The following is a 19,218-nucleotide window of genomic DNA, read 5'->3' as shown; positions in this document are numbered from 1 at the left end:
GGCCCATGGTCTTGTATCGTGGCGCGGGAACAGCGTTTCCACGATCTTTTGCAGCATCTCTGGGAGCGTTCTGGGGGTACTGACGCGCCCTTCGTTTTGGCCATGACTACTCTGTAGGCATTACCCCATGGGGTCGTGTTGGCTGCTTGGCAGAGATTTTCGAAGCACGCCCGCTTACGAGTCTTAATCTCTTTATTCAGTGCCAGTTTAGCCGCCCTGTAGGCCTCGCTTCGTTCAATTCTATCCTCATCGGTACGAGTCCTTTGCATCCTCCTTCTAGCTCTTAAACAGGATGCGCGCAGTTCTGCGATTTCTGGACACCACCAGTACACCGGTTTGCGTCCATTTCTGGGTAGGGATCGCCTTGGCATAGCGGCGTCACATGCACAGCTTAGGGCTCCGACAAGATCATCGCTGGATAGATCGTCGGTGTTACTCTCCATAAACAATCGCTCCACAAATACCGGCTTATCGAATCGCGAGGTCAGCACTCCCCGATGATGGTCGATGACCTGCGGCTGTGGCCGTCTTCCTCCGTGTTCCACTCTGCATCGAATCGCCAGATGGTCGCTATGCGTGTATCCATCGTCGACCCTCCAGTCCGAGCTAGGGTTTAGACCCGGGCTCCAGAAGGTTACATCAATGATGGACTCTGCACCATTCCTACTGAAGGTTTTTTTGTCGCCTACGTTCGCGACATCCACGTTTAGTCTAGCCATAGCTTCGAGTAAGGCCCAACCTCTCGCGTTAGTCAAGCGGCTACCCCACTCAATCGCCCAGGCGTTGAAGTCTCCACCGATGCTCGGGTCTTTTGACTTCGGAATGTCGAAAACTAAGCTGAGGAGACAACTGAAACAAAAATATTCTTAGAATAGCCTCATTAAGTACCAAGCCGCCGGTACAGCATAGACTCATACTGTATGCGTTCATTCTACGCGGTCTCGTAATAAACGGATTCCTGTTTCACGGCAGTCTTTGTGGGCAGAGCTTATGAGGATGCTCCTAATTGGGAGTATGGCCGAATATCTCAGGCGCATTCCATGATAGCACCATACTTTCTTTCGCAAAGTTATAGGACTTAAACAGAACTACATTAACTATACATTAAATATACAATAACTACATTAACTTATATGGCCAACTAATGTCCAGCTGAACATTTTGCCAACCCAAGTAACAATCAGCATGCCTTGAAGGTTTATTCATGTTTTATCCTGGTTTTATTCGAGCATGTCCAAAAGCTAGTTGTTCTAAATTAGTTTATGTGGTAGTTTTTTACTTTGAACCTTTGGCGTTTCATAAAACTATCATATAACTTCTGCTTTAAACATCTTCAATTAAAGACTTGCAAGTAGACATGAATTGGTTTTATCACTTATTATATACCATTTCAATAAAACTTGCATTTGCGGTTGTTGTCGGAGAGATTTTTTTTGTAAACAAATTCACAAAACTTTAAGGCAATGCATAAAACCAACAAAAGATTTCGTGGCCGTAACATAAACCAAACAAATGCTGTGATAAAACCGCTAGTTCTATCATGAGCTAAGTTATGACTACCTCAGGAGGGTCAGCCCTATTGGAGGAATCATCAGGAAGACAGAGTTTTATCAGAAAAATATGTCGCCTAGCCGGGATAATTCATGTAAATACAGAAAAAATATTACTCAATTTTATGATTTCACGTACAGTTAAGATCTAATTAAACCATACAACACGTTTCCGTCATTTTATTTTGTCAGAAAAATTACATAATGTCTTTTAAACTCCGCTGTGTTGAAAAAATCTTTTTTGCACCCAATTCCAACGAGTAAATTAAATGCATTTAACTTCCAAATTACGCATAGTTTGTGTGGCGCACTTAGTTTTTGTCATTATCACAGTCACATTCACCATAAATTTTCCGTGGCATGTCTCCCCGAGCAGGAGGAGGATCCTGACATGTATTAAATATAGGAAAACAAATCTGAATTCCATATCTGCATCTTTCCAATTGATGGCTGGATAAACACCAAGCATAATTAATTCTGACGATCGAACATTGAGAGTGAAAAATAATCAAAACAATTATTTGACAAGTCAGAAGATGGTTTTATTTAGAAGATTGATAAAACTATGATACAACCCAAAATCCTAAGCCGGTTTGCATACGAAGTCCTGTAGACCCTAATAAGACTGGGCCAACTAGCCAGAACGTGGGCTTATTGAGGCATACAAGAACTCGAGAGCATTTTCAAGTCGGCATCAATGGTTTTATGTTTAGGATTTTTGAATCGCTAAAAAACTTTGATAAAATTTAAGTTGTTACTTGGGAATAAAAGTGCTATGCAAAAGTAGTTGGTATGTACACTCACCAGTAGCACGCATAACCTTACCAACAGAAGTAGCTGTATAACAGCTTATGAAGCAAATGCTTTTGGAAGGAAATTTACTTAAACTCTTATACAGCAAAAAAAAAATGTTAATTGGAAATTTATCACATGCAATGTATCAAGACTTAATTTATTTGGAACATTGCTTAACCCTTATGTGGCCGGCAGAGTACCCGGGTACCCAGCACCCATTTAAAATACACGGTGTAGAAAAAAGCAAAAAGTTTGCCGGCCACATAACGGTTAATTTGCTTAATACATTGCTTGATACACTTTCACAAACCCACCTCCTCCCTCTGAGAGTGACGTACTTCATGAATGGCCCCCTATGATACGCGATCTCCAATACCCCTACCCGTAATGATTAACTCTTGCAGAACTGCAGGTTATCGAGCAAGGTTACTTTGATTTCTAGTCTGTGGAACACTCCTGACGAAGTCTGGACATGGACTTTCATCACTTGACCGCGAAGGTCAGGAGAGATTTTTACACCAGGGCATCGTAATCATCAATTCCGGACAGTTTCGTCTATGATGACTACCATCTCTTGAAGCGGATGGATATTGCTGAAGCATTTTTACCGACGAGCTATTGTCAGAAGATATTATTGGATCAAACGCTTTCAAAATGGATTTAAAAGCTGTATTGAATCAACAATATCAACATCCACTTTACCCCTAGAGGAATCTCTGTATCGACTCTCGATGACGCGCTGTCACCACTCAGTCATTAGCAGGAAATTGTTCGGGGAACCTGCTTCTTCTGCTGAATCCTCTATCAGTACAGATGTTAGAGGAAGGAAGTGGAGTATCATTCAGCTTCGACTGAGAAGGTCATAAGCTCTTCTTCGTTCAGATGTTTACTATGGTGCAATAATTTGAATGCCTCTTTAATTGATCGGAACTTTCGCTCGCACGTACCACCCATGTGAGGAGCGAAGGGAGGTGTAACCCATGCTCGTACTGGAGGGTCGACGATGGGTACACGCACAGTGACTATTTGGAGATTCGATACAGGGTGGAACATGGAGGTAGACGGCCGCAGCCGATGGTCATCAACCGTCATCGGGGATGGCTGACCTCGCACATTGGTAAGTCGGCATTTGTATCGCGATTGCCTAAGGAGCGTAACACCGACGATTTATCCAGCGATGGTCTTGTCGGAACCGTAAGCCGTGCATGCGACGCCGCTATGCCAAGACAATTCCCTACCCAGACATGGACGCGAACCGGTATACTGGTGGTGTCCAAAAATCGCAGAACTTCGCGCATCCTGCCTAAGAGCTAGCAGGAGGTTGCAAAGAGCTCGCACTTAAGAGGGTAGAATGGAGCGTACATGGTACTTAGATCACATTGCGTACAAGATGGCCAAACTGGCACTGAACAAAGAGGTTAACTCGCGTAAGCGGTCGTGATTCGAATATCTCTGCCAGGCAGCCAGCACGACTTCTTGGGTGTGTTTCCTGAGTAATGGCCAAAAAGGAAGGCGCGTCAGCACACGCAGACCGCTCCCCCGAGATGCTGCAGAAGATCGTGGAAACGTTGTTCCCGCACCACGGTAGAAGATTATACCGTGGCCAAACCGGCCAAAGCGAGGTCGCCCCGGTAACGAACGACGAGCTCATCGCAATAGCGAAGTCGCTTAAGTTGAACAAGGCTCCGGGTCCGGACGGTATCCCGACAGTAGCCATCAAGACGGTTATCAAGGCTTGCACTGACATGTTCAAAAAGGCTATGCAGATGTGCCTAGACAGAGGCGAATTTCCAGAGAGGTGGAAAATGCGAAGATTGTGTTAGCTAGCCGCCATCGAATGTGCCATACACCACGTAGGAGTCCCGGTTAGCTTATGCCGGATACTGGAGAATAGCTACCAGAATAGGATGCTCATCTATGACACCGGGGGTACTTCAGGGGTCCATCCTGGGTCCGGTACTAAAACAACGCGGGGTATAATGGCGTTTTGAGGCTTAAACTTCCACCGGGCGTAAAGCTGGTCGGCTTTGCCGATAATGGTGAATAACCGCAAGTCTGAACAACAGGCAGGTACCCGATAAGCTCTAATCGCTCACTGAAGCTATTGGGGATTATGATCGATGATAAGCTGGAGTTTGGAAGCCACCACGTGGGATATGCCTGCAAAAGGGCAAGCATGGCAATAATGGCACTGTCTAAGATAATGTCAAATAGCTTGGCAATAATCTCCAGTAAGCGTAAGCTGCTCGCGACATTAGCGGTCTCCATTCCACGGTATGTCGCCGCTGCAAGGCCGCTATTGGTGAACTGAAACGTGAAGCGACTCTTGAGTACCCACAGACTAATATACATTAGGGTGGTCAGCGCATACAACATGGTCTCAAAGGACTCGGTATGCTTGCTAGCGGGCATCATGCCCATAGCAATAGTGGTGGTAGAGGACGAAGAGTGCTTCGAGCGACGCAATACAAGAAGCGTGAGACGGATTGTCAGAACATCGTCGAAGTTGAAAGGAAAGATAGACTGGGATTCCTCCAGCAAGAGTAGGTGGTCACACAAACTCATTCCGAGCGTGTCTTAGTGGACGAGCAGCCCCCATCAAGAGGTGAACTTTCACTTGACACAATCTCTGTCAGGCCATGGGTGCTTAAGGTAGTATCTGCACAGATTCGGACACGCAGGCTCCTCCGCATGTCCGGAATGGTCAGACTACGACGAGACTGCGGAGCATGTGCTCTTTGAATGTCCACGTTTTGTGAAGCAAAGGTCGAGTATGCAGGAGGTATGTGGTTGAGTTATTACGCCTGACAACCTTGTTTAAAGGATGTGTATGGGGGCTGACAAGTGGGATTCCGTTACTTCCGTGGTTTCTGTAATTATACTTGAACTACAGAGAAAATGGCGAGCCAAAAAATAGCTAGTTGAGTTGGCTCCTCCTCTCTATCGAGGAGCTTGAGTTCAAAGGGTAGTCTAAGTACTAGTCAGGACTCGAGCCTCCAGGAGAGAGTGATCAACTTCAAGCGGTAGCTGGTGGGACGCATACCATTAGAATGTTCACATGTACGATCCCCCCCTTCTCGAAGTCATCCCTAAAAGGGCGTACCGTGAAGGTAAGGAAGAAAGAAAATGGATTTTTAGTAGGTCGAAACCCACATAACCCGAGAATCACTCATGGGTATCTGATCAGCAGATCATCTCAGTGAATAATAATAATCTACCATCTTTAATAATCTATATGAAAAGGGACTGTTTTTAAAGGTTACATTTTTTGTTAATTTAATTGACTTCAATTAAGTTTGGCGCTTTCGTAGTATGCAACCTCTTAAGTTTAGATCAATCTCAATTATACCGGAATCGTTGAACAATCTTCTATCACAAATTACCTATATGACAATGAATAAATAACACCAATAGCTGATGGATAAGTATGCATTTCTTTTTATTCACAGGGTAATGAACTACACCACAATGTCACAGCCGGAATCATTCTATCAGACCACTCGCTAGCTTTGCAAGGTGTTTCACGAAATCTGGCAGGAGAATACACCTGTAAGGCAGCCAACACAGAAGGTCGGGGGACCAGCAACCAAGTCGAACTGCGTGTCCGGTGTAAGTATTTAAGTTTATTTGTGCCTAGTATACTAGAGTTTTGCAAGACTAGATAGTTCGACAGGTCATGCAAATTTTCTACAGTTATATATCATTTATTAACATTAGAACATTTATGTAATTCTTATAATTTATTTATTTATTTTTTTAATTCATCTGACTTAAGTCTACATGAATATTTAAACTAAAAACTATAGCGAACTGGAATTTGACACTTTTCTCTTAAAACATCTAGAACTTTCACTAAAAACAAATATCTCATCGAGTAACGAAAAGGTTCGAACGCACGCAGTTAATGGTTCGTAGAAGCCGTAGGCTGTTCTGTGAAATTCAGTTAACAACTAAGCCGAAGACCTTAGTTGCCTCTCCATAGCTCGGAAGTTGATTCGTGACAGAAGAGAGGGTGCATCAATTTTGCCGTGAAGCAACTTCACAATGAACGTAGATTGCTGGATGTTTCGCCGTCGCTGCAACGAATTGAGTCCAAGAAGCCGACTTGAACTGTATTTCACATGGACTATTGCGAATTATTGCTAACACAATACCAAGCATATAGAAGTTTCCAAATATTTTTTTCTCTCATATTCACCTTGAATATTTAAAAACTAAAAAAACAACACATTCTTTGTGCGGCACCAATTGATACGACTCTTGGCAATAATTAAAGTGTCAAAACATATCGCCCACTCGCGTAGAAACAATCCAAGCGTTTATCCAATTTAAATATCGGCTTCATCAGTGGCAATCGAAAAATGGTTGATGAACGGTTGCAGTTTCCGCCAAACATACCGGGAACGGATATGTGCCGAACGGAAAATTTAGTCTTTCCATCACGCCCGTAGCTCTGTTGAGGTTGATTATTAGACTGGTCTAGAATTCTCTAGTTGAGAAACAATTATTTTTATACAGAAGAAATTATAACTTCGGTAGTTTATCGTCAGGGAGGGGAGACGAGTTTTTGGCATAACAGTGCCCTGGAACAGGATTCATCTCTTAGTCTCTGACCAGTCTAATGATTGCGCACATTCGTACACGCTATCCGCACAGAAACGTGAATTGTGTTTAATCGAATAATCCATCTGAACGTTTTGGGTTGTCTCTCAATTGACTGTTAATTTGTTTGGACGATTGTTGCGAATCAGATTGAAAAATTATGTAATTTCACGCTGAGCTGCGTTCCCTGGATTGATTGACGATTTTTTTTTACAAAGTTAATCCAGTGACGATTGCGGCTGCTGTTTTCAAACAAGACAACTCTGCTGTAAAATCGATGCTTCCAGGTAACCAATGCAATGGTATCTATACTGTTGGCAACTTTATAATTATGAAATTTTTCAATTGTATGAATACGAATAAAGAGGAAATTATGTGCATTACATTCATGATGAAAAACAAACCTGCATAATGGGGATTTTTCTATTGGAAAGATAATGCCATCACTATACATCATATACAGTAAATAATGATGTGTATAAAAAAGTTCCAGTAAAACAAGTTGCCCCATTATACATTCCAATCACCAAGCCGAAGTATGGAATTTAAATCCACAACGTTAGCAAAACCTATAACTTATATTGCGAGGAGCAAAAATCTCTGCAAGTTGTCGCGTATTGTTTGGTTGCTGTTTGACCCTTTGGGGCTGCCATTTTTGCGGATTTGACGTATCCCGGGTGATTTGACTCTCAACCGTATGAAAAAGAACAAAAGATGCTTGAAGAATCGTTTTGGGATTTGATATGTAATCCGAATTGTTTATGAGTTCAGATAATGTAACTGTATAGTCTTCATCATTCACACAAAATTGCGAAACAATGACTAAAGCTTTTTCAAGATATAGGGGAAATTACCTGTTCTCGGTCGTTTTGTTCTCTTCGTCTTTGGGGTTTTTTTTTTTGAAACCTATTGAACTCAGAGTTGGTCTCAAATCCTTCCCAACTAAGCTGAATTATATGGCCAAGTTTCAGGCAATTTGGCTGACAAAAACCCCCCATGACGAAGAGAACAAACTTGCCGATAATACCCATTGTCACCCTATAATACGGTGAATTGGAACATTCTTGGTTATCCAAAAATCCTATCCACAAAAAACTTTGTGTCACGAGCTGAATGTTCGAAAATAAGGATACGGGACTTTGGACGGATCAACATGACATTACCGGAAGGCGGAAGCAGCACTTCAAACATGCACTCAAGTGACGCACGGAATTACGGTGCCTAGAATGAATACAGAGAAAGCTAGAGAGAAAGAAATGGTCGCATCGTCATGACAGATGATGCAAATCAACCAATTCTTCGCAGAGTAAAAAGTTAAGAATGTAATTCAACAGCTACAAAATAAAAAAAAAATAAGGTACAGTGACAAGTACCATATGCGACTCATCTTCGTTGACTGTATCTCTACAGAAATGATGCATTGTGCATATTCTTTTTTACCGTGTGCAGCTATGTGATCCATGAAATTTCTCTAAAGGACCCACTTCCTCCCTGGAGCCACCATTGCATTCGCCAAACTGCTATGGGGAAACTATCCGCAATCCTTTGACTTTTCTTGTGGTCTCGTATAATCTTCAGATTGTGGAGGCCGGTTGTGAGTTGCTTTTCAATAACTACAAACTGTAAGGACAGGTCGAACATGGCGGAGTCGTTTTCTGCTGATTGCACATGAATGTTTACGCTTTTCACAAATCTGAACCAACAGTGTGTGTTTCATAGATGCACCATTCGCTATCAGTTTTGGATGCCTTTAGTTCGCCTGTACTACCTTTGTGACGTTTGAGAGACCTGATTATTACCGTCTTGACAGAAGGTTGTCTACTTCTGCCTCAATCAGAGATGATGAAGAACCATCGTCTAGAAATGCATACCACTACCGTCGCAAGCAACTTTCGCTTTCTGGAGACTATTGCCGAGCTGTTCCGGCATAGGTTATCCCGGGTGGTGTGTGGCGCTCTTGATGGTGGCTCAGCGGACTCTATTGAACGTGTTCTTCACGTCACGTGTGACAGTTTTGATGGCCGCCTTAATGGCGACTTTGCTATCACGATTAGTTCCTCATTTGTCACCAGGAAACCTGGCTTTCTTTCCATAGCGGGCGATATCCTACGAATTTGTGTCATAATGAGAGAACATTTCAAAGATCTTCTGCTGCACCACAGTAGGGCGTTCCTGTCCGCATCAGTGCTAACCAGGAGTGTTAATCTGAACCTAATTCTACTGAGTCAGTAGGCTATACTGGATACAGGGCGAGAACGTATTGTAAGGCCTTGATCTAGTCCTCGATAGTTGATAGGGTTTTATGGGACGGTCCACGACATTAGCCCATATCGTTTAAAGTCAGGATAATAATCAGGAAATTATTGGCATCCTTCCTGATGTTCCGGAGATACTCCTATCTGAGCTGAGGTACTTCTGAAGGCGGTGCCTTGCTACAGTGTACGATGCTTGCTTCCGAATGTGTACAATTTCTAAAGAGTATCAGCAGGACTCACTGCTGAACTCCCACCACGTCTAGGATTATTGTGCTTGAGCAACCTGTTCTGGTGCACTAACAGGGGGAGCTTCCAAGGGTTGTAAGTCCACATTGATGTGTGGAAAGTTCACTTATGAATAAATACTAGGGACCTCTCTTCCCCTGCCTTGTAACACCTGCAATAATTCACCTAAGACTTCTATAAACTTTTCTTGAACCTCCAGAGATTCCCTGAAACTCACCAAAAAGCAACTGAATCATTTTGCAACACCTCTAAAAGTCCCTTGAAGCTCAGTAAAAGAATCATAAAGCCGCCATCAATTGACCTCTCCAACAACCTTGGAATCCATTTAGGTAATAAACTGGGCAAAAGGTTATTGTGACTATGTATAACAAATTACAAATGTTCCATAGAAATTCAAAAAGCGCTTCCTAAAGATTGAACATTCATTCATTTATTTAGTTAACATCAAATTCATGATAATACTGAATCAACAATTTGCCGCCATAATACTCGATTTGCAGCTGCAGCTCTCCAACGTCGGTCACGCCCAACACTCGCCAGATCACGCTCCACCTGGTCCACCCATCGTGCTCTCTACGCTCCACGCCTTCTTGTACCAACCGGATGGTTAGCAAACACCATCTTTGCAGGGTTGTTTTCCGGCATTCTTGCAACATGCCCTGCCCACCGTATCCTTCCAGCTTTGGCCACTTTCTGGATACTGTGTTCGCCGTAAAGTGCAGCGAGCTCGTGGTTCATCCTTCTCCGCCACACACCATTCTCCTGCACGCCGCCAAAGATCGTCCTTAGCACCCGTCGCTCGAAAACTCCGAGTGCTAGCAGGTCCTCCTCGAGCATGGTCCATGTCTCGTGTCCGTAGAGAACCACCGGTCTTATTAACGTCTTGTACATGGTACATTTGGTGCGGGGGTGAATCTTTTTTGACCGCAGTTTCTTCTGGAGCCCATAGTAGGCACGACTTCCACTGATGATGCGCCTTCGTATTTCACGGCTCACGTTATTGTCAGCCGTTAGCAAGGAACCGAGGTAGACGAATTCTTCTACCACCTCGAAAGTATCCCCGTCTATCGTAACATTGTTACCAAGGCTTGTCCTGTTTCGCTCAGTCCCACTTACCAGCATGTACTTTGTCTTAGTCGCATTCACCACCAGTTCGACCTTTTCTGCTTCGCGTTTCAGGCGGGTGTACAGTTCTGCCACCGTTCCAAATGTTCTGGCAATAATATCCATGTCATCCGCAAAACAGACAAATTGGCTGAATTTCGTGAAGATCGTACCCCGGCTGTTGAGCCCGGCTCGTCGCATAACACCTTCCAGGGCGATGCCCAAGTAACACACTTTTCACCGAAGAGTCACGGCGGCGCAGGTTTTTGTTGCGCAGAAGTCACTGTGTGGTCGATACTGTCGTATGCCGCTTTGAAGTCGATGAACAGGTGATGCGTTGGGACCTGGTATTCACGGCATTTCTGGAGGATAATGCTCCATAAGTGTTGGTTTTCGAATTCGGACCTCTTTATAGAAAACGCACTTGGTTTGGATGTGCCGTATATCTTAAAGCTAAATGGAGCTTTATTAATAAAGGTTTAGATACAAACTCATTGTACTTACAATTTGGTCGCCCTTCTTTTCACCCTGAACTAAATTGAACAACCTAGATCTGTACCGTTGGCGTTATTGGCGAGTGTTAGCCTAGTAATCATAGAAGGGAATACAGTCATTTGCTATTTAGTAATATAATTGCGTCAACTTACAAACTTCTGAAAGTGCCAACTCAGCCTTCGCCCGACTTGGAGGTTACAATTCAGATGCGGATATATACCTATACCAATTTGATGTTGTTTACAATCTTAATCAAATTTAATTCATTTCAAACTTACTGCCAGGAACTCAAATCGGTGTGAAAAGCAAAACCGACTTCTGCTTCAAACGTGGAATAATACTTCAAGAAATAATTTTTGCCTAATTTAGAAATTCACTTTTTCAGAGATTCTTACGACAATGACTTTCAGATTTCTCTATAGTTTTGCCATTCTATCATTTTGACATCCTATGCTGCCCCCTGACAATCGTTACGCACGTAGACTACGCAAGGTCGATGTCATTCGCTGCGCGTAGGATAAGATCGGGGGGTATCGCAGAACGGTTCACCGTTCAAATTCCCAGTGCTGCCAGCGTTGGCAACATCCCCCGACCCGTAACGCACCAGTGGCTCCGCTACATCTGTGTTACTATCGTCCTGCACCTGGAGCACTGCCAGCTTGCTCACCGGACGCCGGAATATCCCTTTAGCTGTCTGAACTGTAGCCTGGCGAATGCGACCATCACTCCCTGGATTGACCGCGACAACCCGGCCTCTCAACCATCCGTTGCGCTGGCCTTCGTTCACAAGCAGCACAAGGTCGTTCACTCTTAACTTCTCGGCTTCGTCGAATCACTCACTTCTGATGGCAATCGTCGGAAGGTACTCGTTGATCCATCGACGCCAGAATTGATCGACGAGCTGTCTGGCCATGTTTCAATTCGTACGAGTGGCTTTTGTCGGTTCCGCCAGTTCTGTAAGAGGTTGAGTGATTCCACTGGAGCTTAACAATATAAAATGGTTTGGCGTCAAGGCCTCCTGGTCGACGCTCTCTAACGGAATATTGGTTAACGGTCTGGAGTTCACTATAGACTCGGCTTCAGTAATGACCGTCAACAATGTCTCTTCATCCGGGTTCCTTTCGCTGCACAATGAGCCGAGTGCCACCTTGACGGACCTTACGAGTCGCTCCCATGAACCGCCAAAGTGTGGTGCGGATGGAGGATTAAAGATCCATTTCGTGTTCGAGTTGGTAAAGGTTTCCGCCAACTGTTGATCGATCGCTGTAATCTGATCCCTTAACTCGCGGCTGGCTCCCTGAAAATTTGTGCCGTTGTCTGAGCGAATCTCAAGGGGTGACCCACGACGCGCTACAAATCGACGGACTGCCATCTTGCACGATTCTGTAGAGAGGGAATGAACTACCTCCAGGTGTACGGCTCTCACGGTGAGGCACGTAAACAAGGCCATCCAACGTTTAACGCAGCTGCGCCCGATCCGGACCTGGATAGGTCCAAAGTAATCCAGCCCGACGTAGGAGAACGGTCGTGCCATGGCCGCTAGGCGTGCCGCTGGAAGGGGAGCCATCCTTGGTGGTAGTGGAGCTGCTTTGGCTATCTTGCAAGTCTGGCACTCCTTGATTACTTGTCGTATTACCGTGCGAAGACTGGAGACGTGGAACCGCTGACGAACTTCGTTAAGTACTGTGGCGTGATTGGCGTGCAGATACCGGTGGTGATACCAGTCGATGATCAGCTTAGTCAGGTGGTGGTCGCGCGGCAGGATGATGGGAAATTTGAAATCGTACATGACGTACGGAACGGCACCAATACGGCTATCCACCCGCATAACGCCGTGTTCATCCAGGAACGGAGACAGCTTATAGGTTAGTCTTTCCAATCTGCTTCTTCTGATCCCCTTCTACTAATTTCAGCACAGCTACTTCGTCCGGGTAAACGGATGCCTGCACTGACCGCCACAGGCTGTTCTCCGCATTCTGCAGCTCTTCCTGGAGTAAGAATCCCGTGACCAGTTCCTGCTTCTTGCTTCTGTGGTAACAGTTCGCGATGTATCGATGGACGTAAGCTGCTGCTCTTAACAAACGTTCCCACTTAGAAAAGTTGTCGATCTGGTAGACATCCTCAACTGGCTTCTCTCGATGCACCATGCAGGGCCGCAATTCTTCATCCGTTTCTAAAGACTGCGTAGACCTTTGCTCCGGCCATTCTGATTCCGGACTGTACAGAAAGTCGGGCCCGCGAAACCAACGTGACGTTATATCTGTGCTGGGTCCCTTACCCCACTTGGTTGCATCGTCGGCTGGGTTATGCTGCGTAGGAACGTATCTCCATTCGGTAGCTTCGGTTTTATCTAGGATTTCTCCCACACGGAACGCCACGAATTGCCGGTAGCGGCGATGTTGTGATTGGATCCAAGCTAATGTTGTCTTCGAGTCTGTCCACATCACACGGCGGTCAATTGAAAAAGTATGATATTCTTTCACCGCTTCAGCTAGTCTAGCTCCGAGAAGGGCTGCCATCAATTCAAGACGTGGTATTGACAGTGATTTCAATGGCGCTACTTTCGCCTTGGCCATCACCAACGTAATGCGCACCTTTCCCATTATCGTGGCCCGAAAATAGGCCGCGCAGGCGTATGCTTCCTCACTTGCGTCAGTGAAAACATGCAGCTCTATCGAGCCGACCTCAGCAGTGGAATAACCAGGAAAGTATGGTCTGTGAAGCCTCATCCGGCCGACATCATCGAACAGTTTTGTCCATCGGAGCCAGCGCCTACGAATAGCCTCTGCGACCTCTTCGTCCCATTGGATCTGATTGCACCAGGTGTCCTGGATGATCATCCGTCCCTGGATCGTTATATGTGACAGGATACCCTGCGAGTCAAACAGGCTCATGACACATCGCAGGATATTTCGTTTCGTCGGTATAACTCCATCCAGCTGTTGATCGTTAGCAAAGGCAATGACGTCTTCTTCTGGTAGCCATAAGAGACCCAAAACTCTTTCTGCTTCGCCCTCCGAATCGATGCTGATGGCCTTTGGTTGGGTTCCTTTGGGTTCCCCGACCCGTTTTAGAAGTGCATTCGAGTTAGAATGCCAATTCCGGATGCAGAAACCTCCACGTGCATGAACTTCTTTCACTTCGAGCGCGACCTTGATCGCCCTTTCTTCCGTGTCGAAGCTGTCGAGATAATCGTCGACATAGTGCTTCTTTTGGATCGCCTGCGCTGCTTCCGGGAAGTCCGCTTCGTGTTCCTTCGCGTTAAGATTCTTTATGTATTGGGCCTGGCAGGGGGAACATGTGGCTCCAAAGGTACCGACATCCATCACAAACGTCTTGACCGAACGCGATGGATGCTCTCTGTAGAGGAAGCGTTGACTGTGTGTGTCTTCCTGGCGAATTCTGAACTGATGGAACATCTGTTTAAGATCCCCGCACACAGCGACTGGTCGTTCGCGAAACTTGCACAGCACAGAAGCGAGAGGGGTCAGCAGGTCCGGTCCTTTGAGGAGCATGGAATTGAACGAAACATCACCTACTTTCGCCGCAGCGTCCCATACGAGTCGAATTTTCCTGGCTTCTTAGGATTTCTCACGGCACCTAGCGGCAAGTGCCATACCCTTCGAGGGTCCGTGGATTCCATTTCCTCCTGTGTCACCTCGTGGATATAGTTGTTCTCCAAGTATTCGTTGATCTGCTGCTGCACGCTTGCTTGAAGTTCAGGATCCTTCTTCATTCTTCGCTCGAAACATTCTAATCGCCGCATTGCCATGGGAAAACTGTTTGGAAATTCAACATGGTCGTGGCGCCACAACAGGCCAGTCTCAAACCTATTTGAAACGCGTTTCGTCGTCTCCTCAAGAATGCGATGGGCACGTTTGTCCTCCTCTGATTCTGGTCCCTTGTCAGCCGAAACACCAGCGCTTTCCACCGTGAAATGTCGCTTGACAATATCATGAAGATCCCGGTCCCCCTGGTATTCTTGCTGGCACTCGCAAACATGCAGCGTGAAGTTGGAAACCTTTTCTCCTTCAGTTGTATGACCATAGACCGACCAACCGAGTCGAGTCTTGCTGGCTAGAGGCTCGCCTAGTTGACCCTAGCGCAGGCTCAGCGTTGCGGTCAGGCTGGCATTGTTGGAACCAAACTGTTGTTTGTACAGCACCCAGTTAAGGCGTTGCTGAGCGGGAATCTTGCCCACCAGTTCCCGCAGTAGAACTGGGTTACACAGATGTGCCATTTGCCCAGTCGCCTCAATATGGTCACACAGGTTTTGAACCGCCATGCCGAAGGTGATCAGCGTTTCCAATCTGTCCGCCTTTGGCGCAGGAGTCTCGTGAACTTTGTCCAATAATGTTTGGATGATCAGTTCCGGTCTTCCGTACAACATGTATAGGGTGGACATGACTTGAAGGACGCACGCTGGAAGAAGCAAACGGCTTTTCACTGCATCGAATGCTTTACCTTGCAGCGCTCGTTGAAGCCGAGCTAAATTTTCCACGTTGGTGTATCCGCATGCGGCCGTCGAATTGGTGTATGCACTGAAGAACAGCGGCCAATCCTCAGGATCCCCTCGGAACGGCGGGAGATCTCTCGGCATAACTTGTCTCGCCAACAACTGCTGCTGCGTTGGACCTACTGGGTACTGTAACGGGAGTGCTTGAGGCGAATTCACTGGATAATACCCGCCCATGGGGATTGCGATACGATAGGATTCGGATGTGTTCTGGATGCACTTGCATTCACTGGTAGCCCGCCGTAAATCTGTGCCTGCGGAATTGATGCTGTTGGAACCGTCGGGCAGGCCGTTACAACGTTAGTCAGATTGGCATTCCCCGAACTCATTAAAGACACCTGACTGCGGATTGGATAGCCACTGATTTGCCGAGAATAATCCGCCCCAGGTGGCGAGTACCCATACAGAGGAATAGATGGCATCGTACTATACTGACCTTCAGACACCGAACCTGTGGAAACCTTCGACATACTACTGGGTACTCCCAGCAGCAGTGATGAAAGAGATGGTTCGAATACATACTGACTACCATGACCCGTAGTCGTCGGTGTGGAACTGTTGAGTACGGGTGTAACGGATGCTGTCATCTGTGGCCCCGCACTCGCTGGTGTGACTGACAGATTTTCCATCTCGCCGATCATCCTTCCCAGCCAGCCTCCGACATTGTCGACCCCGCCGATCGCGGCGGGCTGCTCGTTGAAGCTGTTTGATGCAGCCCCGCTGATAACACTTTGCAAGGCGTTGTTCGTGAGCTGTCCCAGCAGTGTCTTCTTCCTCTCCAGATCCTTCCTATGACTCTCCTCCAACTGCTGCTCCAGGAATGCGCGATGGTCTTGAACCCATTGCAGGCTTGCTCGCGCCTGTTCCGTCAGCAGAGATTGGCCATAGTTAGTCGTAGTTGTCGTTGCAGGTACCCATCCGGAGGGCCCAGCGACGGCAGGCGGCACCACTCCAGGAGGTACAGCCGACGGTACAATTAACGATGCCGCCGATGTGGCCAGCGGTAGTCCAGCGTTTGTTACGAGCGGAAGCTCGGACGAAGTCACAGGTGCGCTCGACGATGATCCAGCGATGCTTGCTGGTGGGACGTTGACGATGGTAGCCGGAAATGCAGGATCGCTTCCAAATAGATCACCGATCCTTGTAGACGACGGCAAAGCTGCACATCGTGCGCACATCCAGCTCTCGTTAGCCACCGCTGATGTTACTCCCACGCATTGGTAGTGATACCATTCCTGGCACACCGCACAGAAGACCATATCGTCCACATTATTTGACCTCCGGCAGAGTTTGCAGTCGAACCGATCTGTTTCTGGCATCTTCTCCTCCGGTTGTAAAGCAAATTCTTTAAGCTTGTTGGTTTTCGAATTCGGACCTCTTTATAGAAAACGCACTTGGTTTGGATGTGCCGTATATCTTAAAGCTAAATGGAGCTTTATTAATAAAGGTTTAGATACAAACTCATTGTACTTACAATTTGGTCGCCCTTCTTTTCACCCTGAACTAAATTGAACAACCTAGATCTGTACCGTTGGCGTTATTGGCGAGTGTTAGCCTAGTAATCATAGAAGGGAATACAGTCATTTGCTATTTAGTAGTATAATTGCATCAACTTACAAACTTCTGAAAGTGCCAACTCAGCCTTCGCCCGACTTGGAGGTTACAATTCAGATGCGGATATATACCTATACCAATTTGATGTTGTTTACAATCTTAATCAAATCTAATTCATTTCAAACTTACTGCCAGGAACTCAAATCGGTGTGAAAAGCAAAACCGACTTCTGCTTCAAACGTGGAATAATACTTCAAGAAATAATTTTTGCCTAATTTAGAAATTCACTTTTTCAGAGATTCTTACGACAATGACTTTCAGATTTCTCCATAGTTTTGCCATTCTATCATTTTGACATCCTATGCTGCCCCCTGACAATCGTTACGCACGTAGACTACGCAAGGTCGATGTCATTCGCTGCGCGTAGGATAAGATCGGGGGGTATCGCAGAACGGTTCACCGTTCAAATTCCCAGTGCTGCCAGCGTTGGCAACAATAAGTATTATCAAACGCACCATATAAAATATGATTTGCTCCATAAAAAAAATTGAAATTCTCCATAACTTTAAACATCTGCACCACTAAAATGGTGCAACGTAAAGCAATTCCCCACTGCCGAATTTAAATTACGACAATATGCTATCTATGGCGAATTTTAAATTTTTCACGGAGCAATTCATATTTTGTATGGTGCAATTCGATAATACTTATGGAGCATTTATCTATTTTCTATGGTGCAATTTCAATTTTTTATGGTGCAATTTAAATTTTCTATGGAGCAATATTCAATTTACTATGGGTACAATTTTAATTTTCTATGGAGCATTTGCATTTTATTATGGAGCATTTGCGTTTTAGAATGAAGAATTTCAGTATTATTTGTTCGTATAAAATTGCACTTTTAATATGAAAATTTTATGTTTTATCGGTACATTTTCTATAAAGTATGGAACGTTTTCAATTATATATGGGTAACATTGTACATTTTCATGGAACATATGTTCATTATTTATGGACCGCTTTTTGATTTTCTATGGAGCGTTTCTGTTTGTTTATGGGTGCAATAAATAGGCTGCCAATAAACTGGTTTCATCTACTACCGTCGATGGGGGTGACAATGGGTCTGGGGGTGAGATTGGGTCAAAACGGAGAAACATAAAATTTGAAATAACTCATCAACTATCGCTAATTTATATTGAAAACTTTATATTATTTCAAAGAGGAGATGTTTTTACACGTCATGATGCTGAATAAGATGTTTTGAAATAATCGTTTTTTGTTAAATTTGTGGCTAAACTTATATGATGAAACTACTAGTAAATTACTCTGAAAAAATTTCTCCTTCGTAATGTTTAACACAAGTACCTAACCATAAATTTTCTTATAAGTGGTTAGCTGTAGGTATTACCTGGTTGATGTAATGAAAAAAAGCGGGCTGTCATTGCTCTTTTTATTTAAAAACTCAATATTTTCGACCCTATGTCTAAATATTAAGAATGGGGGTGAGACTGGGTCAAGCAAGTTATCGAGTGCATATAACCTTAACTAAAAATTCAACTTGTTATCCAGTCCCCATTTGACGTTAGAGTGATGCCATGTTCACCGTATCTTCATAAAAGCACGCTTTCTTTCAAAAATATGTCGAGAAGTGTCAAACGAGTGTGTTAATACGTTTAATGCCTAAAATCTTTTATAACAATACACCCATGCGTTTGGACAGCTCCTCTAATCATCAGCTAATCTTTAGTGTACTGCAATATCGTAAGCTCACAAAATAGACTTAATATAATATTTGAACGGCCCTCTATCTTGAGATGGAATGATTTGCTTTAGCAATATTGAGGCCAATGATCATGTACATAAGAGTTTATAACGGAGGGTTTGGTTAAACATTCCTTATGCAGAATACTAAAACTATCATGTTTTTTTTTAAATCAATCTTTCAATGCGCCCCTCTCTCATTGTAATCTCCCCTCCTCTCTTAATGAAGTTGATTATGATGGCTAAAAATGGTGATACAGTATACAAACGTTATTTTTTTCAAATTTCAACCATTTTTTCGGTTGTATTAGCCTTTTTAGGTGGATTAATCATCTTTTAA

The 19,218-nt window shown here is 44.8% G+C and overlaps 2 protein-coding genes across 3 annotated transcripts in view; one reads left to right on the top strand and one right to left on the bottom strand.

The window, feature by feature from the left end:
• Nucleotides 1–19,218, top strand: part of LOC115257165 (hemicentin-1) — a 499,013-nt gene that overhangs the window by 423,525 nt on the left and 56,270 nt on the right. For both annotated transcript variants that reach the window (XM_062846043.1, XM_062846044.1), the window contains one exon: nt 5,795–5,954. In XM_062846043.1, coding sequence (XP_062702027.1) covers nt 5,795–5,954 — 160 coding nt within the window. The remainder of the gene's footprint in view (nt 1–5,794; nt 5,955–19,218) is intronic.
• LOC134285403 (uncharacterized) lies at nt 11,987–17,612 on the bottom strand. Its single transcript, XM_062846045.1, has 3 exons — nt 17,307–17,612; nt 17,181–17,248; nt 11,987–17,118 (listed from the first exon to the last, which is right to left on the bottom strand). Exon 3 carries the CDS (start codon nt 14,560–14,562, stop codon nt 12,907–12,909), a length of 1,656 nt encoding a protein of 551 aa, XP_062702029.1. The 5' UTR covers nt 14,563–17,118; nt 17,181–17,248; nt 17,307–17,612; the 3' UTR covers nt 11,987–12,906.

The sequence above is a fragment of the Aedes albopictus genome, chromosome 1 (genome assembly GCF_035046485.1).
Source record: "Aedes albopictus strain Foshan chromosome 1, AalbF5, whole genome shotgun sequence".
NCBI lineage: Eukaryota > Metazoa > Arthropoda > Insecta > Diptera > Culicidae > Aedes > Aedes albopictus.
Note: the sequence above shows the minus strand (reverse complement) of the source record. Positions and strands in the feature narration are given on the sequence as shown.

Excerpts from the sequence above, each read along its gene's own strand:
- LOC134285403 (XM_062846045.1), bottom strand. The coding sequence starts at position 14,562 with ATGCTCCTCAAAGGACCGGACCTGCTGACCCCTCTCGCTTCTGTGCTG.